This window comes from Urocitellus parryii, chromosome 2 (assembly GCF_045843805.1).
Source record: "Urocitellus parryii isolate mUroPar1 chromosome 2, mUroPar1.hap1, whole genome shotgun sequence".
In the NCBI taxonomy this organism is placed as follows: domain Eukaryota; kingdom Metazoa; phylum Chordata; class Mammalia; order Rodentia; family Sciuridae; genus Urocitellus; species Urocitellus parryii.
Window position 1 is genome coordinate 92,322,572 of NC_135532.1, and position 18,601 is coordinate 92,341,172.

Consider the following 18,601-nt stretch of genomic DNA (forward strand, 5'->3'; position numbering starts at 1 on the left):
CACTACATAAAAATAAATACATTAAATAAAGGCATTAACTACAACTAAAACAAAATATTAAATAAGAGGTATGACTTAAAAATAAATTAAAAATATTTGAAGATTTATACTTTGTAATGATAGTTTTTATATCTGCTTGTCATTTAGACTTCTGCGTACACAAAGTGTTTTGGCTATTTATTGATGTATTTAAACTACCAAACTTAGTGGTTCAAAATAATGAGCTGGGACTACAAATTTAGTTCAGTGGCAGAACACTGACCTCTCCCATATGTAAGGCACTGACTGAGTTCCATCCCCAGCACCACAAAAGACAAAACCAACAAAATAACCCAGTGAGCCACTTTCAGAAATTTGTGACCAGGAATTCAGGCATTCATTGTCTGAGAGTCTCATTTCTACTTTCATAGCACTAACTAGAGCGGCTCATCTGGATCTGGAAAATCATGGTTTTTAAGTTCATGCTCCTTTTGACTAGGAGCTTAACTAGTGCTCTTAATCAGTGTGTTCTTGTTTTCTCTTCATGTAGACTTCTCCCTGGGCTGTTTGGGATTCCTCACTGTGGGACAGCTGGATTTTAAGTTTGGAAAAAGGAAACAGGAAGTAGAATCTGCTAGTCTCTTAAGGTTTAGGCTTGGAAACTCCTACAAGACTTCCGCTATACTCCATTAGTTGAAACATATACAGGTTCTTTTTTTTTTTTTTTTTGGTACTGGGAATTGAACTCAGGGGCACTTAACCACTGAGCCACATCTCCATCCCCTTTTTGTATTTTATTAGTGACAGAGTCTCACTGAGGCTAGCTTTGAACTTGTGATCCCCCTGCCTTAGCTTCCCGAGCCACTGGGATTACAGGTGTGCACCATCACACCTGGCTGAATGCAGGTTCTTGTGGGTCTTTGTCAACTTGTCCCTTTCTGACCCACAGGTCCCCTCTCCCAGGTTTCACAGATTCCATGCCATTTTTCCAGTGAAGAGTAAGTCCTGTGCCCTTTTCTGTTAAATCTAGATGGACTTACTCTTTACATGCAACTCCTTGGTTCCTTTTCTTTAGGTCATTCATGACTTGTTCTTAGTGTGGCTTTGTGATCTCAGGGATGTTCACTCTATTCTTCTTTACTCTTCCCCCCTCCCCTTCCTACTACTCCTTTCCTCCTCCATCTCTTCCTTCCTCCCCACCCCCTCCTTTTTTTAGTTCTGATGATCCTGGCTCATGTTGCAGCCCAATTCCACAGAGCTCCTTTTAATTTCCAGAGTGTTGGGGCTGGGGATGTGGCTCAAGCGGTAGGGCGCTCGCCTGGCATGCGTGCGGCCCGGGTTCGATCCTCAGCACCACATACCAACAAAGATGTTGTGTCCGCCGAGAACTAAAAAATAAATAATAAAAATTCTCTCTCTCTCTCTCTCTCTCTCTCTCTCTCCCCCCCCTCTCTCACTCTCTCTTTAAAAAAAAAAAATAATAATTTATTATTTCCAGAGTGTTTGCATAGGTTTCCATGTAATCTTCCTAATACCTCATCAAGCCAGATGCTAATATTGTAGTGAAAGAGTGGCTGTTCTGAAGGATACATTTCTTGCCCAGCTTCTGGCTTGAGTCCCTGAATATTCAAAACCATGCATTGATTGTCTTTGCTCCAATGGCCATCGGAATGTTTTACATGAATTAATTTTGACCAGAAGTGCTTTGGGCAAATACAGTGAGCTGGATATTTGCAGTATCTGGCAGGAGACTTGTAACAGTCACTGGGAGAGTAAAGAGATTTTACTAGGAAAACAGGATTTTTTTTTTTTTTTTAAGAGAGAGTGAGAGAGGGGGGAGAGAGAGAGAGAGAGAGAGAGAGAGAGAATTTTTAATATTTATTTTTTAGTTCTCGGCGGACACAACATCTTTGTTGGTATGTGGTGCTGAGGATCGAACCCGGGCCGCACGCATGCCAGGCGAGCGCGCTACCGCTTGAGCCACATCCCCAGCCCCGGAAAACAGGATTTTATCTGAGCATATTTATCTATGGAAAGCAGGCCATTTAGTAGCTGATGATCCTGTAGAAAAACAGATGAAGGGCTGTGGATGTAGTTGTGGTAGACTACTTGTCTAGCATGCATGAGGTCCTTGGTTGGTTTGATTCCTCAGCACTGAAGCCCCCCCCCGGCCACTGGCCACTGCCCTGCTCCCTTCACCCTCAAAAAGATGACTATCTCAAATAGTCATCAGATTCATATGGGTTGGAGAATCAGGGAGTCGGAAAGCTAAATCTAATTCTTGGAGTCTGATTTTCCCCATTTCTGAAACAAGTTTAAAGGAGTTAAATTTCTTTCTTTTTTTAATATATAATTTTTAAATTGTAGATGGACACAATACCTTTATTTTATTTATTTATGTGGTGCTGAGGATTGAACCCAGTGCCTCACACGAGCTGGGCAAGTGCTCTGCTACTGAGCTACAACCCCACCCCACCTAATTTTCTGATTATAACCATATATTTTATTGTGGACAAAGTAAAGGGAAAAAGAAAAGACTCTCACCAAAAGGTGTTCTTTGGGCTCATTAAGAGGTGTTCATGCCATGCACACATACAGACATCTTAGACTAGGATTGCATTGGACATTTTTTTTTAATATTTATTTTTTAGTTTTAGGTGGACACAATGTCTTTATTTTATATTTATGTAGTGCTGAGGATTGAATCCAGTGCCTCACGCATGCTAGGGGAGCGCTCTACCTCTGAGCCACAATCTCAGCTCCTGGACATATTTTTTTTTTTTTTTTATTTTTTAAAGAGAGAGTGATAGAGGAGAGAGAGAGAGAGAGAGAATTTTTTTTTTTAATATTTATTTTCTAGTTCTCGGCGGACACAACATCTTTGTTTGTATGTGGTGCTGGGGATCGAACCCGGGCCGCACGCATGCCAGGCGAGCGCCCTACCGCTGAGCCACATCTCCAGCCCCACCTGGACATATTTTTTAACCTTATTTCATTCACTGTAGCTTGACTTTTTCCCTTATGGTTATTAATTGTTTTGAGGAGTGTAACTCTTAATGGTTGCCTGATGTTCTTATGTGTATGAGGAAAATTTTAGGTCTTTTGCCAAGGACACTCATTGAAGTAACCCCAGAATCTTATCTCTGTTTTATCACTACTGTCCTTCATCCAAGCTACTATTTAGTCATCTCTTCCCAAGGGCACCTTGTCTCTGCCCCTTTAGTTTGTTCTCCACATCAAGACATCTTTTTTTCTAAAAATCTTTATCTAAAGCTTAAATCTGCTTAAAATCCCCCATTATAAGCTGTACTCAGGATCAAGCCCTATATGATCTGGCCTCTGGTTTCCTGTCCCTCCCCTTTCCGTCCGTATACTTGTCTGGTCCACATTAGCCCCTTTGTACCTTGTGAACATGCCTATCTTAGATTCTACCCCAGGCCTTTGGCTTTTCTGGAGTGAGGACAGCCACCTATTTCAGGTTCAACTTGATATCCCCTTAGAATATTGGAGATCTTTTCTTCTATTATTCTGGTGAAAGCTGCCTTCCCACAAAATCCTATATTACCTTTTTCTTTACAGATTTCTGCCCTTGAAATTCTCATTTTTTATTAGTTATTCTTCATGTTTGGCTTTGTTGTTTTTTATTAGTGCTCTAAAGTTGTACATAATAATAGTATTTATTGTTATATATTATTGGTACCTGAGTATTTGTCTTATTACCTTGTAGGCCCTCAAATGTTTTTGGGCTGGCAAAAGGAATGAAAACTCTTAGCACCTACAAACCTGCTTTGGATTGTCAGAGCCCTAATGTTGGTACATAGGAGAAATGCCAGCTTATGCGAGGGGCAGCAAGAGACTAAGCTTACCTGCTGCCTCTTAGTGTCTTCTGGACTTACTGTTTTATGACTCTGGATCCTGTCACAAACTTGTATTTTGCATTGGGAAATAATTCTAAGCCATGACTCTGCCATGGCTTATTTTATTAATTAATTATTATTTTTTATTTTTAATTTTTTTTGGTATCAGGGATTTTTCCTAGGGGTGCTTAGCCACAGAGCCACATTCACAGCCTTTTTAAAAGTTTCTTATTTTGAGAAGGGTCACGCTAAGTTGCTGAGGTAGAGTTCCTCTTGCCTCAACCTCCTGAGTCGCTGGAATCACAGGCATATGCCGCCATGCCCAGCAGCCATGTTTTTATTAATCCAGTATTAGTATAGATTTGCTGTTTTCTAATATTCAGTGGTTTATAATTTATTTTGCTGTCTTAGTTATCATGATATTCAGATGATCGCAGATTTGGCCATTGGGAACCCCTTCAAGTTGATTTCTGTGTTCTTGTGATGCATTATGTATCTGTTAAGTTTTTGAGTCTGTCCATGTTCTCTCTGCACCCCGGCTCCCATTGAAATTTGTAATGGATTGTCACTTGATGATTTTTTTTCTCTTCCTGATCAGTAATTCTAATCTGAATGAACTGTTTTGCTAGGCACATAGAAAAGAAGCTGATCAAATAAGCATGGGAAGAATTACATAAACTGTCTCAGAAAAAATGAGGTGCAAAACAGTGCTAAAGACTTCAAGTGATAACTTTTACTAATACTGACAGCTGATAATTTGAGACATGCATGCCAACTTAGAAGCACAAAATTAATATATCTATTCTTTTATATTCTTGCATTAAATCTACTGATTCATTTAGTATGTCATTATATACACAAAATCAACATAGTTTCCAGGGTTCCTAAATATTTCCATTATATTCAACTTAGGGACCCAAGATGCCGAACATACATCAATATGTATGAATATGCTTGAAGTGGCTTTAGAATGAGTCTAGCCCATATTTTTTGGTCAGAAATCATGAATTCAAAACAACCTAATTTCAGATTGAGGCCTCATGTTTTTTGCTGAGAGCTCTATGAGTGCCTTAATGTATAGCAGATGAATGATGACTACACATAGAGGTGACATGGGTCCTATGCCCAGACTACCATGGACTACACTGTAGTGGTAGCTGACACCCATCACGGAGATGTTCTTGGCTGCTTCTCGATGCTGTGTGTGTAGTCTTGTGTGAACCAGTGGAAGCTCAGGCTTGGTACTGCCTCTTTAGGTTGGGCAGGGAAAGATGTCTTTGCATATCATGAAATGACTGGACTACTCCTCCAGAGCTCCCTCATATGTTTTGTTTTGATCAAGCCCAAGAAGGGTGACTTTTCATCCCTGTCACCCTCCTTGCCTGCAGACAATGTGAACTTTTCCTCTACCCAAGATGTCAGCAAGTTTGGAGCAGCCCTTCCTGGGACTGTGCTCTCAGCTGCTGGTATGGGCCTCCAGTTGTTCCCCCGAAAACAATGGATACTCTTTTTGTCCAGCTTGAGGAGTTTATGAAAGGAGCATTTCTTTGGATGCTTGAGACCTTTGTGGCAATGCTGTCTGTGTGAAATGAACTACAGTTTCTTCGTGACTCAAGTGGGTGTTCCCCAGTTTTTGAATGAGCCCCTTGTGAGCACTGTACACCGGGAAATGTGGGTTGGTGAAGGAAGGCATCCTTGCGGGTAGGCATTTGCCCAGACTCATCAACTCAAATACTATTGAAAATATAAGCCTCTGTGTTTTAAATAAATTACTAATAAGAATTGAAAAAAAATATGACCAAGTGAAAATAGATGATATCAGGACTTGGGATGGAAGGACTGATTCTGAGATTTATCTACATTTTATTTATTAGGTATTGAATCCAGAGGCACTTAACACTGAGCCACATCCCCGAGCCTGTTTATTAGAGACAGGGTCTTGCTGAGTTTCTTATGGTCTTACTAAATTGCTGAAGCTGGCTTTGAACTCAGGATCCTCCTGCCTCAGCCCCTTCCAAACTGCAGGGATTACAGGCAAGTGCTACCATGCCTGGCAATATTTTTTGGGGGTGGTGGTTGGTGTGTTACTGAGGATTCAAATCCAGTGTTTTACCACTGAGCAACATCTCATCCCTTTTTATTTATTTCGAGACAGGGTTTCACTAAAAATTGTTTAGGGGCTTGCTAAACTGACTGGGCTGGGTGGTGCAGGCTATAATCCCAGCAACTTGGGAAGCTGAGGCAAGAGGATCACAAATTCAAAGCTAGCTTCAGCAATTTAATGAGGCCCTAAGCAACTAAGTGAGACCCTGTCTCGAAAAGAAAAAAAAAAAAAAAGAAAAAAAGAGGTAAATACTGGTCTTTCAACTCTCATATGCAACAAGTCCTTTTCTCCCATGACCCTTCAGGGTTTTCTTCTGGAAGACAGGTCTTGACAGGCAATCAACTCCCTGAAGATCCCTAACCCTGGCATTAGGGACCTTAATTTGGTTCTTATTAGAATCTTGCCCAGAGCCTCCCCACTTCTCTTAGATTCTTCAGAGTATGAACACAAAGACAAGGTTCCCTATACATTGGGCTAATCCAAGCCAACTGGGAAGGAGGACTGGGAAGTGGAGTCTATTTGTGCAAAATTCTTAAGGTTGTTTACTAGAATAAGCATCACCAATGTCCAGCATACCTGGTCCTATAAGGATACAAGGATAGGGTCATTTCTCTCATTTTATAGATGAGTACATTTGGGCTGAGGTTGGGTCAAGCCTCAGCCTGTCTAGAGCTGAGCTTCATCCCCCCCATCCCTCCACTGGGGATTGATCCCAGGATATTACCACTAAGTAACATCTCCAGTCACTTCTCTTTTTTTATGTTGAGACAGGACTTTGCTAAGTTGCCAAGGGTGTCGTTGAACTTGAAGTCCTTCTTCTTCAGCCTCCCGAGTTGCTGGGATTACAGATGTGTGCCACCACACCTAGCAAAAGCCATAGTACCTTTACATTCTGTCTTCAGATTATTCATGATTTGAGGAGGCTGCCTGCTACCAGGCTATTGATCCAGATTGCACACCTGTCCTGCAGCCAGCGCATGGCCTGTATTCTAGAGCCCTGAGGAACCAGAATCTGCCTAGGATAGGTTGGATAGGCTTGGCCCTATTTTTCTGCCTTGGCTTGCTCAAAAAGTGTAAAATTCTGAGTAGATGATAGTGAAATAATTTGTTCTCAATCAAAATATAGCTGCTGAGCTGGGGTTGTAGCTCAGCGGCAGAGCGCTTGCCTTGCATGTGTGAGATCTGGGCAAGAAGCAAGAATTAATTTCCCATTTGTCAGCTGATAATGAAAGTTTCTGTGGTGGTATTCCCTTGGTTGCTTAGAGTATTATCGTTATGTCACTTGGAAGAAGACTTCCACACTGAAAGAAGTTGGGGAGATGCTGTTGGTTAGAATAAGGGGATGAGGGGCTGGGGTTATGGCTCAGTGGTAGAATGCTTACCTGGCATGTGCAAGGCCCTAGGTTCCATCCTTGGCACCACATAATGAATGAATGAATGAATGAATGAATGAAGAAAAAAGAAAAAAGAATAAGGGGATGAGCTCCTCAGGCTTCTTCTCTGCCAAGGACAGGATTAGGCTCTGTGTTTTCATTTCCTATTACTTGGTTGACTACAGAATTTCTCTTTTAGAAACCAGAATTCCTTGAGATTTCTTTAACATTGTCCTAGAATAGTTGATTCTAGTCCTCTACTCTGGGTACCAGTTTTTCTTGAAGAACAGATTTAATTTGGACATTAGAATCAGTTAACTATATGGGAAACATGTGGGGAAAGGGTACACTGATACATTGCTCATGAGACTGTAAACAGTTGCAACCACTCTAGAAAGCAGTATGGAGATTCCTTAAAAACCACTATTTGACCCAGCTATCCCACTTCTTGGTATATATCCAAAGGATTTAAAATCGGCTTACTACAGTGACACAGCCAAATAAATGTTTATAGTAGCACAATTCACAATAGGTAAACTATGGAGCCAACCTAGGTGCCCTTCAACAGATGAATGGATAAAGAAAATGTGGTATATATACACAGTGGAGTATAACTCAGCCATTTAGAAGAATGACTTTATGACATTTTCCAGTAAATGGACAGATCTGGAGACTATCATGCTAAATGAAATAAGCCAATACCAAAAAACCAAAGGTTGAATGTTTTCTCTGATATGTGGAAGCTAACACATAATAAGGGGCAGGGTGGGGGGAAGAATAGAAGTTTAGTAGATTAGACAAAGCGAGGAATGAAGGGGGGAGGGAGGGGATGGGAATAGGAAAGACAGTAGAATGAATCTGATATAATTTTTCCTATATACATATATGAATATGCCATAGTGAATCTCAATATCATGTACATCCACAAGAATGGAGTCCTAATTAGAATAAGTTATATTCCATTCTTGTATAATTGTATCAAAATGGATTCTACTATCATGTATAACTAAGAAAAGAGGGGGAAAAAAAAGAATCAACTATGATTCCACTACCCTTGAATATCACCTGATGATTGCAAAGTAAGTCATTCTGGGCAGAGTCTTCCCTTGTACCCAGATCTATGTACATTTCCACTTGTACCCAGAAAAGGTGTGCTGGCCAGGTGTATGACCTGAGCAGAGGTGTCTGATGAGGGCAGGGGCAGAATCTGGGGAGAGGCTCAGGAGTGCTGAGGGGTGGGAAAAGACATTTTGACTTGATTCTGCAGGTAGAGCAGGCAATTAGGTGGCAGGGTGTATCACTGGTATAAAAGTCCAAAACATTGAGCTCTATGACATTGCTTCTCTGGAAAGAGACATGTGTTTTGAGTGCCAGCACTGCTGTTCCCCTAGTTTGTGGCCTTGGGTGCATACTTTCTCAGCTAGTCCATCATCCTTCCCCAGTCTTTTATGCCAGGTAAGTGAAATGTACACAGATGGTTGTGCCTCTCTGGCTTTTCCAACAGGAAAGTTGAATTAGTCATCAAATCTGTTATACAACTTAGGCTAGGATAGTAGTTAAAAGCTGTGTGATCATTTTAAGGTAACGCACTTGTAACTCCTGCTCATGTCTCTTCTAGGTATCAGCAGCGGGGAAAGAGGCTTTGCCATCTTGGCTGCACTGGGACCCACAGAGCCACACCTTGGAGGGCCTCCCCCTCGACACTGATAAGGGTGTGCATTATATCTCAGTGAGCGCTGCACGCCTGGGGGCCAATGGGAGCCATGTCCCTCAAACCTCCAGTGTATTCTCTATTGAGGTCTACCCTGAAGAACACAGTGAGCCACAGTCCATGCGAGCAGCCTCACCAGACCCTGGGGAGGTAGTGTTTTCTGCTTGTGCTGCTGATGAGCCAGTGACTGTCCTGACAGTGATTCTGGATGCTGATCTCACCAAAATGACCCCAAAGCAAAGGATCGACCTCCTACATAAGATGCAGAGTTTCTCAGAAGTGGAACTTCACAACATGAAGTTGGTGCCAGTGGTGAATAATAGACTCTTTGACATGTCAGCCTTCATGGCTGGCCCAGGAAATGCAAAAAAGGTTGTGGAGAATGGGGCTCTGCTCTCCTGGAAACTGGGCTGCTCCCTGAACCAGAATAATGTGCCTGACATTCATGGCGTGGAGACCCCTGCCAGGGAGGGTGCTATGTCTGCCCAGCTTGGCTACCCTGTGGTAGGTTGGCATATTGCCAATAAGAAGCCCCCTCTCCCAAAAAGAATAAGGAGGCAAATTCATGCTACACCAACACCTGTCACTGCCATTGGACCTCCAACCACGGCCATCCAGGAGCCACCATCCAGGATAGTGCCTACCCCCACATCTCCAGTCATTGCTCCTCCAACAGAGACTATGGCTCCACCTGTCAGGGATCCTGTTCCTGGAAAACCCACAGTCACCATTCGCACTCGAGGTGCCATTATTCAGACCCCCACTCTAGGCCCTATTCAGCCCACTCGGGTGTCAGAAGCTGGAACCACAGTTCCTGGCCAGATCCGCCCAACAGTGACCATTCCTGGCTATGTGGAGCCCACGGCAGTTGCTACTCCTCCCACAACTACAACCAAGAAGCCACGAGTATCCACACCAAAACCAGCAACGCCTTCAACTGATTCCTCAACGACGACAACCCGCAGGCCCACTAAGAAACCACGGACTCCCCGACCAGTGCCCAGAGGCACCACCAAAGCTCCCATCACCAGACTGGAAACGGCCTCTCCACCTACTCGAATCCGCACCACCACCAGTGGAGTGCCCCGTGGGGGAGAACCCAACCAGCGTCCAGAACTCAAGAACCACATTGACAGAGTGGATGCTTGGGTGGGTACCTACTTTGAGGTGAAGATCCCATCGGATACCTTCTATGACAATGAGGATACCACCACTGACAAGCTAAAGCTGACCCTGAAGCTGCGGGAGCAGCAGCTAGTGGGTGAGAAATCCTGGGTGCAGTTCAACAGCAACAGCCAACTCATGTATGGCCTGCCTGACAGCAGCCATGTGGGCAAACATGAGTATTTCATGCATGCCACAGACAAGGGGGGACTTTCAGCTGTAGATGCTTTTGAGATCCATGTCCACAAGCGGCCTCAAGGAGACAGGGCTCCTGCAAGGTTCAAGGCCAAGTTTGTGGGTGACCCAGCAACAGTGGTGAATGACATCCACAAGAAGATTGCCTTGGTGAAGAAGCTGGCCTTTGCCTTCGGTGACAGAAACTGCAGCACTGTTACCCTGCAGAATATCACCCGAGGCTCAATCGAGGTAGAATGGACCAATAATACACTGCCCTTGGAGCCCTGTCCGAAGGAGCAGATTATTGGATTGAGTCGGAGGATTGCTGAGGATAATGGGAAACCTCGGTCTGCCTTCTCCAATGCCCTGGAGCCTGACTTTAAGGCCATGAGCATTGCTGTGACAGGTTCTGGCAGTTGTCGACACCTACAGTTTATCCCTGTGCTACCACCCAAGATGGGGTCCTCACTGGCACCAACCACAGAGATGCCAGACAGGGACCCTGAGAAGAGCAGTGAGGATGATGTTTACTTACACACAGTCATTCCGGCTGTGGTAGTTGCAGCCATCCTGCTCATTGCTGGCATCATAGCAATGATTTGTTATCGCAAGAAGCGGAAGGGCAAGCTTACCCTTGAGGACCAGGCCACCTTTATCAAGAAAGGGGTGCCTATCATCTTTGCAGATGAGCTAGATGACTCCAAGCCCCCACCCTCCTCCAGTATGCCACTCATCCTGCAGGAGGAGAAGGCCCCCCTCCCACCTCCTGAGTACCCCAACCAGAGTGTGCCCGAGACTACTCCTTTGAACCAGGACACAGTGGGAGAGTACACACCCCTGAGGGATGAGGATCCCAATGCACCTCCTTATCAGCCTCCTCCACCCTTCACAGCCCCCATGGAGGGCAAGGGCTCCCGTCCCAAGAACATGACCCCATACCGGTCACCCCCTCCCTATGTCCCCCCTTAACCCACAAGCGCCTGGGTGGAGGCAGGGTTAGGGCAGGGGCCTAGAGACAACTTGGTGTTGTCTGTGGAAACCGGTGACCTGCAGACCATCACCCACCGGTAGCTGACACCCGACCTAGCACACACACACGGGGCCTAGACGAGCCCACCCTCTCTGGTCCTCCCAAACCCCAAAGCAGCTGGAGAGACTTTGGGGACTTTTTTATTTTTTGCCTAACAGCTTTTTGTTTGTTCATAGAAAATTCTTCGCTGAGTTTTTTGATGGCTGGCTCTGAAAACATTTGTTTGAGTAGTGGTTAGGTGGAGGGAGCGAGGAACCGTGAATGAACTTGCAGGCAGTGCTGGGTGGCCCCCCAGCTCTCTGCGTTTTGCCTTTAACACTAACTGTACTGTTTTTTCTATTCACGTGTGTCTAGCTGCAGGATGTAACATGGAAAACAGTAGCTAAAGATTAAATTCAAAGGACTTTCAGAAGTTAAGGTTAAGTTTTTACATTTAATCTGCTGTTTACCTAAACTTGTATGTATAATTTTTGGGTGGGTACGGGGAATTGCTTTGCTAAAAATAAGCTCCCAGGGTGTTTCAATCTTAGAGAAGACCAAGGGACAGTATTTTTTATCAAAGGAATCCTATTTTTTCACACTATGTCAACTTGGTTGCTCTGATACCCCAGAGCCTGATGGGGTCCTTCTGACCCTGGCTTGGGGGCCAGGGCCTTGGTGCTGGGTTTGCTCTCCTGCTATTGCCAGAGGCTGGAAGCTGGAGGGGCCCATTGGGCTGTGGACATCCCCACCTCCACCCCATGCACACTAATGGCCCACCACCAAGGGGTCTTCATTTCCATGGAAAAGGGACTCCAAGAGGCATTGGTGGCCATGGCCCCCAACCTAGGTGCTCCAAGGTGGGCCATCTGCTCATGGGGGCACCTGGGAGGTCGAGGGACTCGACCACATCAACCTATTTTGTTTTTCCCTTCTTCTGGTATGTTCCCCCTCTCCCCAAAAGGAATATCATGTTTTTTGAAACACTCAGTGGGGGACATTTTGGTGACGATGCAATATTTTTATGTCATGTGATGCTCTTTCCTCACTTGACTTTGGCTGCTTTGTCCCAACAGTCCACAGTCCTACCCAAAACCCACCCCTTTCCTTTTCTCTGGCACTCCAGTCCCAGGCCTTGGGCCTGAATGACTGGAAAATGGTGGCTGGGGAGGAGTGCCAGCAATAGTTCATAGTAAAAATCTGTGGGCTCTCAAAGCTAATTTTTTACTAAAGTTTTTATACAGCCTCAAATTGTTTTATTAAAAAAAAAGATTAAAAATGGCAATGCTTACAGCAGTTTGTACAAGCTCTTAGTGTTGAATCCATGGAACTGACGGCTTTGCTCATTTTGACCTCCCCCCCTTCTTTTCCTAACACTTTAAATTCTGGAACTACACTAGGGCTTCTCTTGCCTTTTTTAGCAAAACATCCATCCGTCCATCTGCATCTCTGTCCCATGACTCAGGGGCATCCACTCTGCTTCAGTTTTCCTCCTTTGGAAGAAATTGTTTTGGAGCATGACTTTTCTTGATGTCTTGAGTTATTTCGAGTACCTTTTAGGGAGGAATGCCTTTCGCAATAATGTATCCCTCCGTGATTGAGAGTGGGTGGGTGGGTGAACCCAGGCTCCCTCTGCACACGGAGCAGCTACTTCTAAGCCATATTGACTGTTTTGCAGAGGATTTGACTGTTGCAGAGGATTTGACTGTTTTGCAGAGTTTTTGTGTGTGCTCCCTCAGTAGGGGAAGATAGGAGGGGAAAGGTCTTCATTTCTGCTCTTCTCCAGAGGCATTTCCCTTGCACCTTCTTCCACAGGGCCCAACCCTCTCCCCTGCCCCAGCCTCCAGTAGGCTACTCTGGAGTGAGCAGCACCCTTGGAGGAGGAGCCTATAGATGAGGGCTCAGTGGGTGGCTGGTGACCAGGCCTCATGCCCTGGTCTAAGTCAGAGTTTCTCTAGAGTCAGGAGCACAAGTGGAATCTGACCTGGTGAGATTTATTTCTGATGACCTCATCAAAAAATAAACAATTTCCAATGTTCCAGGTGAGGGCTTTGAAAGGCCTTCAAAACAGCTCTGTTGCCCTTAGCAACCCCACCATTGGGCATTGCCCTGCTGTGGCTGGCCCAGAATGTCCTGTTGCCATAGCAACTGGAGGCAATGGGGCAGTGAACAGAATAATAACAGCAACAATGCCTTTGCAGGCATACTCCTCCCTGAGCACTGGGCTGGCAATGGCCATTGGACTCTGAGACGGAGAGCCAATCTCACATTCAAGTGTTCACCAACCACTGACGTGTTTTTATTTCCTTCTATATGATTTTAAGATGTGTTTTCTGCATTCTGTATAGAAACATATCAAACTAAATAAAATCAGTGTCTTTATTACAATGCCACTGCCTCTGAACACCTATTTCCCTGGCCTGTTCAGGTTCTTGGTCATGAGTAGTAGAAGAATCGTGTGACAGGGAAGAGGAGACTTGGCCAGGCCCATTCAGAAGGAGCCTAGTGGCCTCCATAGAGCCTTAACCTGTTTCAGTACCCTTGGGAGGGCTGAATGTGTGTTCCAGAAACCCTGCCAATATGTAAACTCCCCTGAGCACCCCTTTTGTCTTTGAGCAAACAAGTCAAGGGCCCAGGAAATGACCTGGCCCTTGCTCTAGGTTTCCTGATTTGTAAGGGGTGGTGGGTGGCAGAAAACCCAATGATGGGCTGGAGATGTGGCTCAAGCCGTAGCGCGCTCGCCTGGCATGCGTGCGGCCCCGGTTCGATCCTCAGCACCACATACAAACAAAGATGTTGTGTCCACCAAAAACTAAAAAATAAATATTTAAAAAAATCCTCTCTAAAAAAAAAAAAGAAAAGAAAACCCAGTGATAATGGGTAGAGATGAGTATAGTGGAAAAGTCCTTTCATGGGCTTCCTGCCCCAAAGTGGCACCTTCTAGACAAAGAGTCCTTCAGCCTGGGTCCGTGTGAAGATGGGAATATGAGGGATGTCTCTGGCTGCAGCTTCACCCCAGCCCATACCCCCACTGTCTGTGGGCTTGGGACTGTCCAGGCTGCCTGATGGTAAGTTTAGTGTTGGCTTTGAGATGGAGAGGGCAGAATACTTTCTCTAACCAGGCTGCTCTGCCTGTGGGCCAGTAGATTCTGGGTGGCTAACTCATATAAGAACCTGGTCTGACTCAATTCCCAGGAAAGGGGCAGATAGGTTGTTCTGGGATGCTGCTTAGCACTTGGGAGACAGAGATGCAGCAGCTTTGTCTCAAAAGTGCTGGTGGTCACAGAAAAACCAGTGCTTCTTCTGAGCTCACCCCTATCATCTTCCCCTGGGAAGCCTCCAGACTGTGCTGTTTACAACCTTGAAGACCCACTGAAGACACTGGTCCCATATTACAGACAGGACTGTGTGGGGAGTTGTTCAAGGTTAAACAATTACTTGGAGTTAGGACCTGAGTGTACAATATACTGAAAATGCCAGGAAAGACCATCCTCAGCATGTTTTCAGGGACACATGCCTCAATCCCTAGGCTTAGCATCAAGGGCCCAGGAAATGACCTGGCCCTGGCTCTCCTGGTCTCAGGAAGGACTGCTTAGCATTTTGCTCACTGTCCTGAACTTAAGTAAGGGTCTCAGAGAAAAGGAAAACCTTCAGAATAGAAAGAAGAAAAGTCACAAAGACCTCTGGCCTCTGCATTGCCCTACCTCCTTTGGTGAATAGGGATTATCTGCTGTTTGGCCTGGCAGACTTTTGCTCCCTAGAATTCCTGGAAGATCCCTGTAAACCCTTCATTGGTGGATATGGGGCTGTCTGCTCAATAGTTCTGAGCTAGAGAGAGGGTGGAAGAAAGGAAGGGAGAGGAAAAGAGGCATAAGAATCTGCCTTCCTTCCTGCTTGCTTTTGACCCAGGGCAAGTTCCTGGGACCCTCTGGCCTGGCTTCCTTTTCTGTGAGATTCTGGTCTAGAGGTTCCAGGATACCTTTGAACTAGGGGATGGAGTTGAAATAATAGCTCACTCTTTAATCTGCCTGCAAAAGGGTTAAAGGATTCAAGAAAAGTAAAGGAGTCTACATTATCTTTTGGTATAATGTCACTAACTACCTTGGGCCAAGATCCTTGGTCCTGGGCTGTTATCAGGAGAAACTTTGGATGTGTTTAGGAGCTCCTGACCAGACTGGTCCTCCAGAAGTTCCATACTACTTGACCCATTGCAGCTTCCATCCTGCTTCTCCATGGTCCCAACAGCCTGGACAAACTTCCTCAGCTTCTCTAAACCATGATAAGACTCAACTATATCAGTCTTTCTGTGGTGAACTTCATTCTTCTCGCTGTATTACTGTATCTTAAAAATCCAAATCAGCTGGTGACTTAATTTTTCCATTTTGTTTACCCTTTCAACCACTGTTTTGAGACAAGGTGACTGAGGCTCAGAGAGGGTAGGGGAGTTGGCCTAAGTCTTGTGGCTAGTATGAGGCAGGTTCAAGTCTAAGATTAAACACTTAAGGATTTTTTTCATATTGGAGAGTAGCAAGGAATTGTATGAAGCCCCTGTTGAGGGAATTTTGGGTACCATTTCCCTTGTGGACCTAAGAAAATGTCGAGACAAGGCAAGAAATCCAAAGTCAGGCTGCCGATCTCTTGGGGTGTTCCTGGCAGGAGGCGACCGTCAGGACAGTGTGAGGTAAAGGAGCCCAGAGACCTGGGTGCCCAGACTTTTCCCCTGGGACACTCAGCCCCATTGTCCCCAGCTTTGAAGATGACCCCTGAGATGGGGTAAAGTTGTGTGTGGCCAGGAGCAAGTTGCGAGGCAGATTAGAGCGTGGGTGGATCAGCTGTAAATCTTGGTACTGGCTCTACATCCCGCCCCCCCCCCCCCCCCCCCCGCCCCGCAGAGTTGTCTATCAGCGGCTCTGGGCCAGAGCCCCCAAGTTCTCAGGAGGTGGCGCTAGAGGACTAAGCAGCCAGCGGTGGGCGAACTGGAGAGGCGGGCCATAGGCGGGGTTAAGAGTGCTGCGGGCGTAGGCAAAGTGACCTGGGAGAGACCGTCTGTGCGCAGAGTTAAAACTTTCTGCTGAGCATAGGGCGGAACCTGCGGAGAGCTGAGTTGAGACTGCTGGAGACCAAGTAAAAGCCTGAGAGGGGCGGGGCTTTGTGGGACTATGGCCGAGCCGAGCCTGCTTGGAGGCCCACCTTCTTTCCACCTCTGTCACACGGTCTCCGAGAGTTTCCGAGCTGGGGTTCGGAACGCGTCATGCACAGTTCTTTTAAAAAGGAAGCCAGCAGGAAAAAGACGGCCTGGTTTTCGGATGGCTTTCTCTCCTGGGGCCCCAAACAGTAAACCTTGAAAGTTCGGATATATGTAGTTGGGAACCAGTAAGAATCTGTCCTTGGCTGGGCGCAGTGGTGCACCACTGTAACCCGCAACTGGGGAGGCTGAGGCAGAAAGATCGAGGCCAGATTCAGCAACTTACCAAGACCCAAGCTAAAAAAAAAAAAAAAAAAAAAAAAAATGCAGGCTGAGGGGCTGGGGATGTAGCTCAGAGGTAAAGCTACCCCAGGTGCCATCTCCAGGGTTGGAGCTTGTAGGGGCGGGGGAGGCTCACCTTAGCTTTTGCCTGTATTCTGGCTTCACGCCTCCGGTGCCCAGCATAAGACCTGCGCCTCTTGAATTCTGCTTCTAACCCAAAAGGTTCTAAGGCTAAAAGTGGGCATTAACCTAATAGGATACTGTGAGATCTGGATGGTGCCAGTGCAGTTGGGGTTCCCCTACTGTGCCTCTGGGGGAGAACATGTCACTAGAAACAAATGGGGATGGGGCACCTAGCTGGGACTAACAATTTCCTTGGGTCGATCCTTGAATCTAGGACACCTTGAAGCCCCAGGAAATACCTTTACCAAAACTTACCTCCCTGGGGCTGGGGTTGTGGCTCAGTGGTAGAGTGCTCCCCTAGCATGCGTGAGGCACTGAGTTCAATCCTCAGCACCACATAAAAATAAAATAAAGATTGTGTCCACCTAAAACAAAACAAAACAAAACTTGTCTCCACAGCTCCAGACACACATTGAGACAGCAGGAAACATCCTGTTGGAAGCTGGCCAGGGCTCCTAAGGCCAGGGATAAGGGCTATTGTTTTCTTTTTTCTTCTTCTTCTTCTTTTTTTTTTTTTTTTGTTTTTTGTTTTTTGTTTTTGGTACTGGGGATTGAAGTCAGGGATATCCAACCACTGAGCCACATCCTCAGCCCTATTTTGTGTTTTATTTAGAGACAGGGTCTCACCGAGTTGCTTAGTGCTTTCTAGTTGCTGAGATTGACTTTGAACTTGTGATTCTCCTTTCTCAGACTCCCAAGCTGCTGGGATTACAGGCATGCACCACCATGCTTGCTTATTTTCTATCTTAATGGCAGCACAGTATCAGGATGAAGAGGAAAAAGCCCAAGTTTGGAGTCTGCCAGAATACTCGGGAACTCAGGCCGGGTCAACTCCCTTTTCAAGAAATTGAACCCACTGATATAGGACCACTCCCTACTCAGGACTTGTATGACAAAAACGTAGAAAGGGCCTGGCTTCCCCTCAGGATAGCAGAAAAGGGGGAGGAGGGACTTTGAGGGTGACAACAGCATATCTTTGGGCATGCCTAGAGGAGAGGACCAGCTTATTCCTGGATGAACTCACAGTCAGAGAACACCATCCTAATTGGGCTAAGCAAGAAGTTGGGCATGGGGGATGCTGAAGGCAATGTAGTCCTGTGTTTGAGAGCATGTGGTGTGGTGGTGGTGAGCTCTGCTTTCCTTTACACTTTCAATGCAGTGTCTTGATTAGAGTACAAATGAAAAGCTAAGGAGGCACTTGTCTGGGACTCTGTCTTGGGTCACAGGCAGCATATTAGCTCATTCTTGGAACTGTAGCCTTGTCAGAGGCTCAGAATCAAGCAGGGATAGAAAAGGGATATAACCCATTCTGTGAGCCTCAAGAAGATCCCTTGGAACAGAGCTGAGAAGTGGGGGGTGACCTAATTTGCATTAGCAATGATGGTGGTGGTGATGGGGAGGACAGCTCAACGGAACACTTGGCCTTTCTTTTTTTTAATTTTTTAAAAAATATTTTTAGTTTTATATTGACACAATACCTTAGTTTATTTTTTGTGTAGTTCTGAGGATCAAACCCAGTGCCTTACACATGCTAGGCAAGTGCTATACCACTGAACTGCAACCCTAGCCCCTTTCTG

General features: G+C 45.6%; 1 protein-coding gene across 13 annotated transcripts in view; it reads left to right on the forward strand.

The window, feature by feature from the left end:
- The window catches only part of Dag1 (dystroglycan 1), a 64,512-nt gene extending 50,748 nt beyond the window's left edge, over nt 1-13,764 (forward strand). For all 13 annotated transcript variants that reach the window (XM_077795253.1, XM_077795250.1, XM_077795252.1 and 10 more), the window contains one exon: nt 8,932-13,764. In XM_077795253.1, coding sequence (XP_077651379.1) covers nt 8,932-11,334 — 2,403 coding nt within the window. In that variant the 3' untranslated portion in view covers nt 11,335-13,764. The remainder of the gene's footprint in view (nt 1-8,931) is intronic.
- The last annotated feature ends 4,837 nt before the right edge of the window (nt 13,765-18,601 follow it).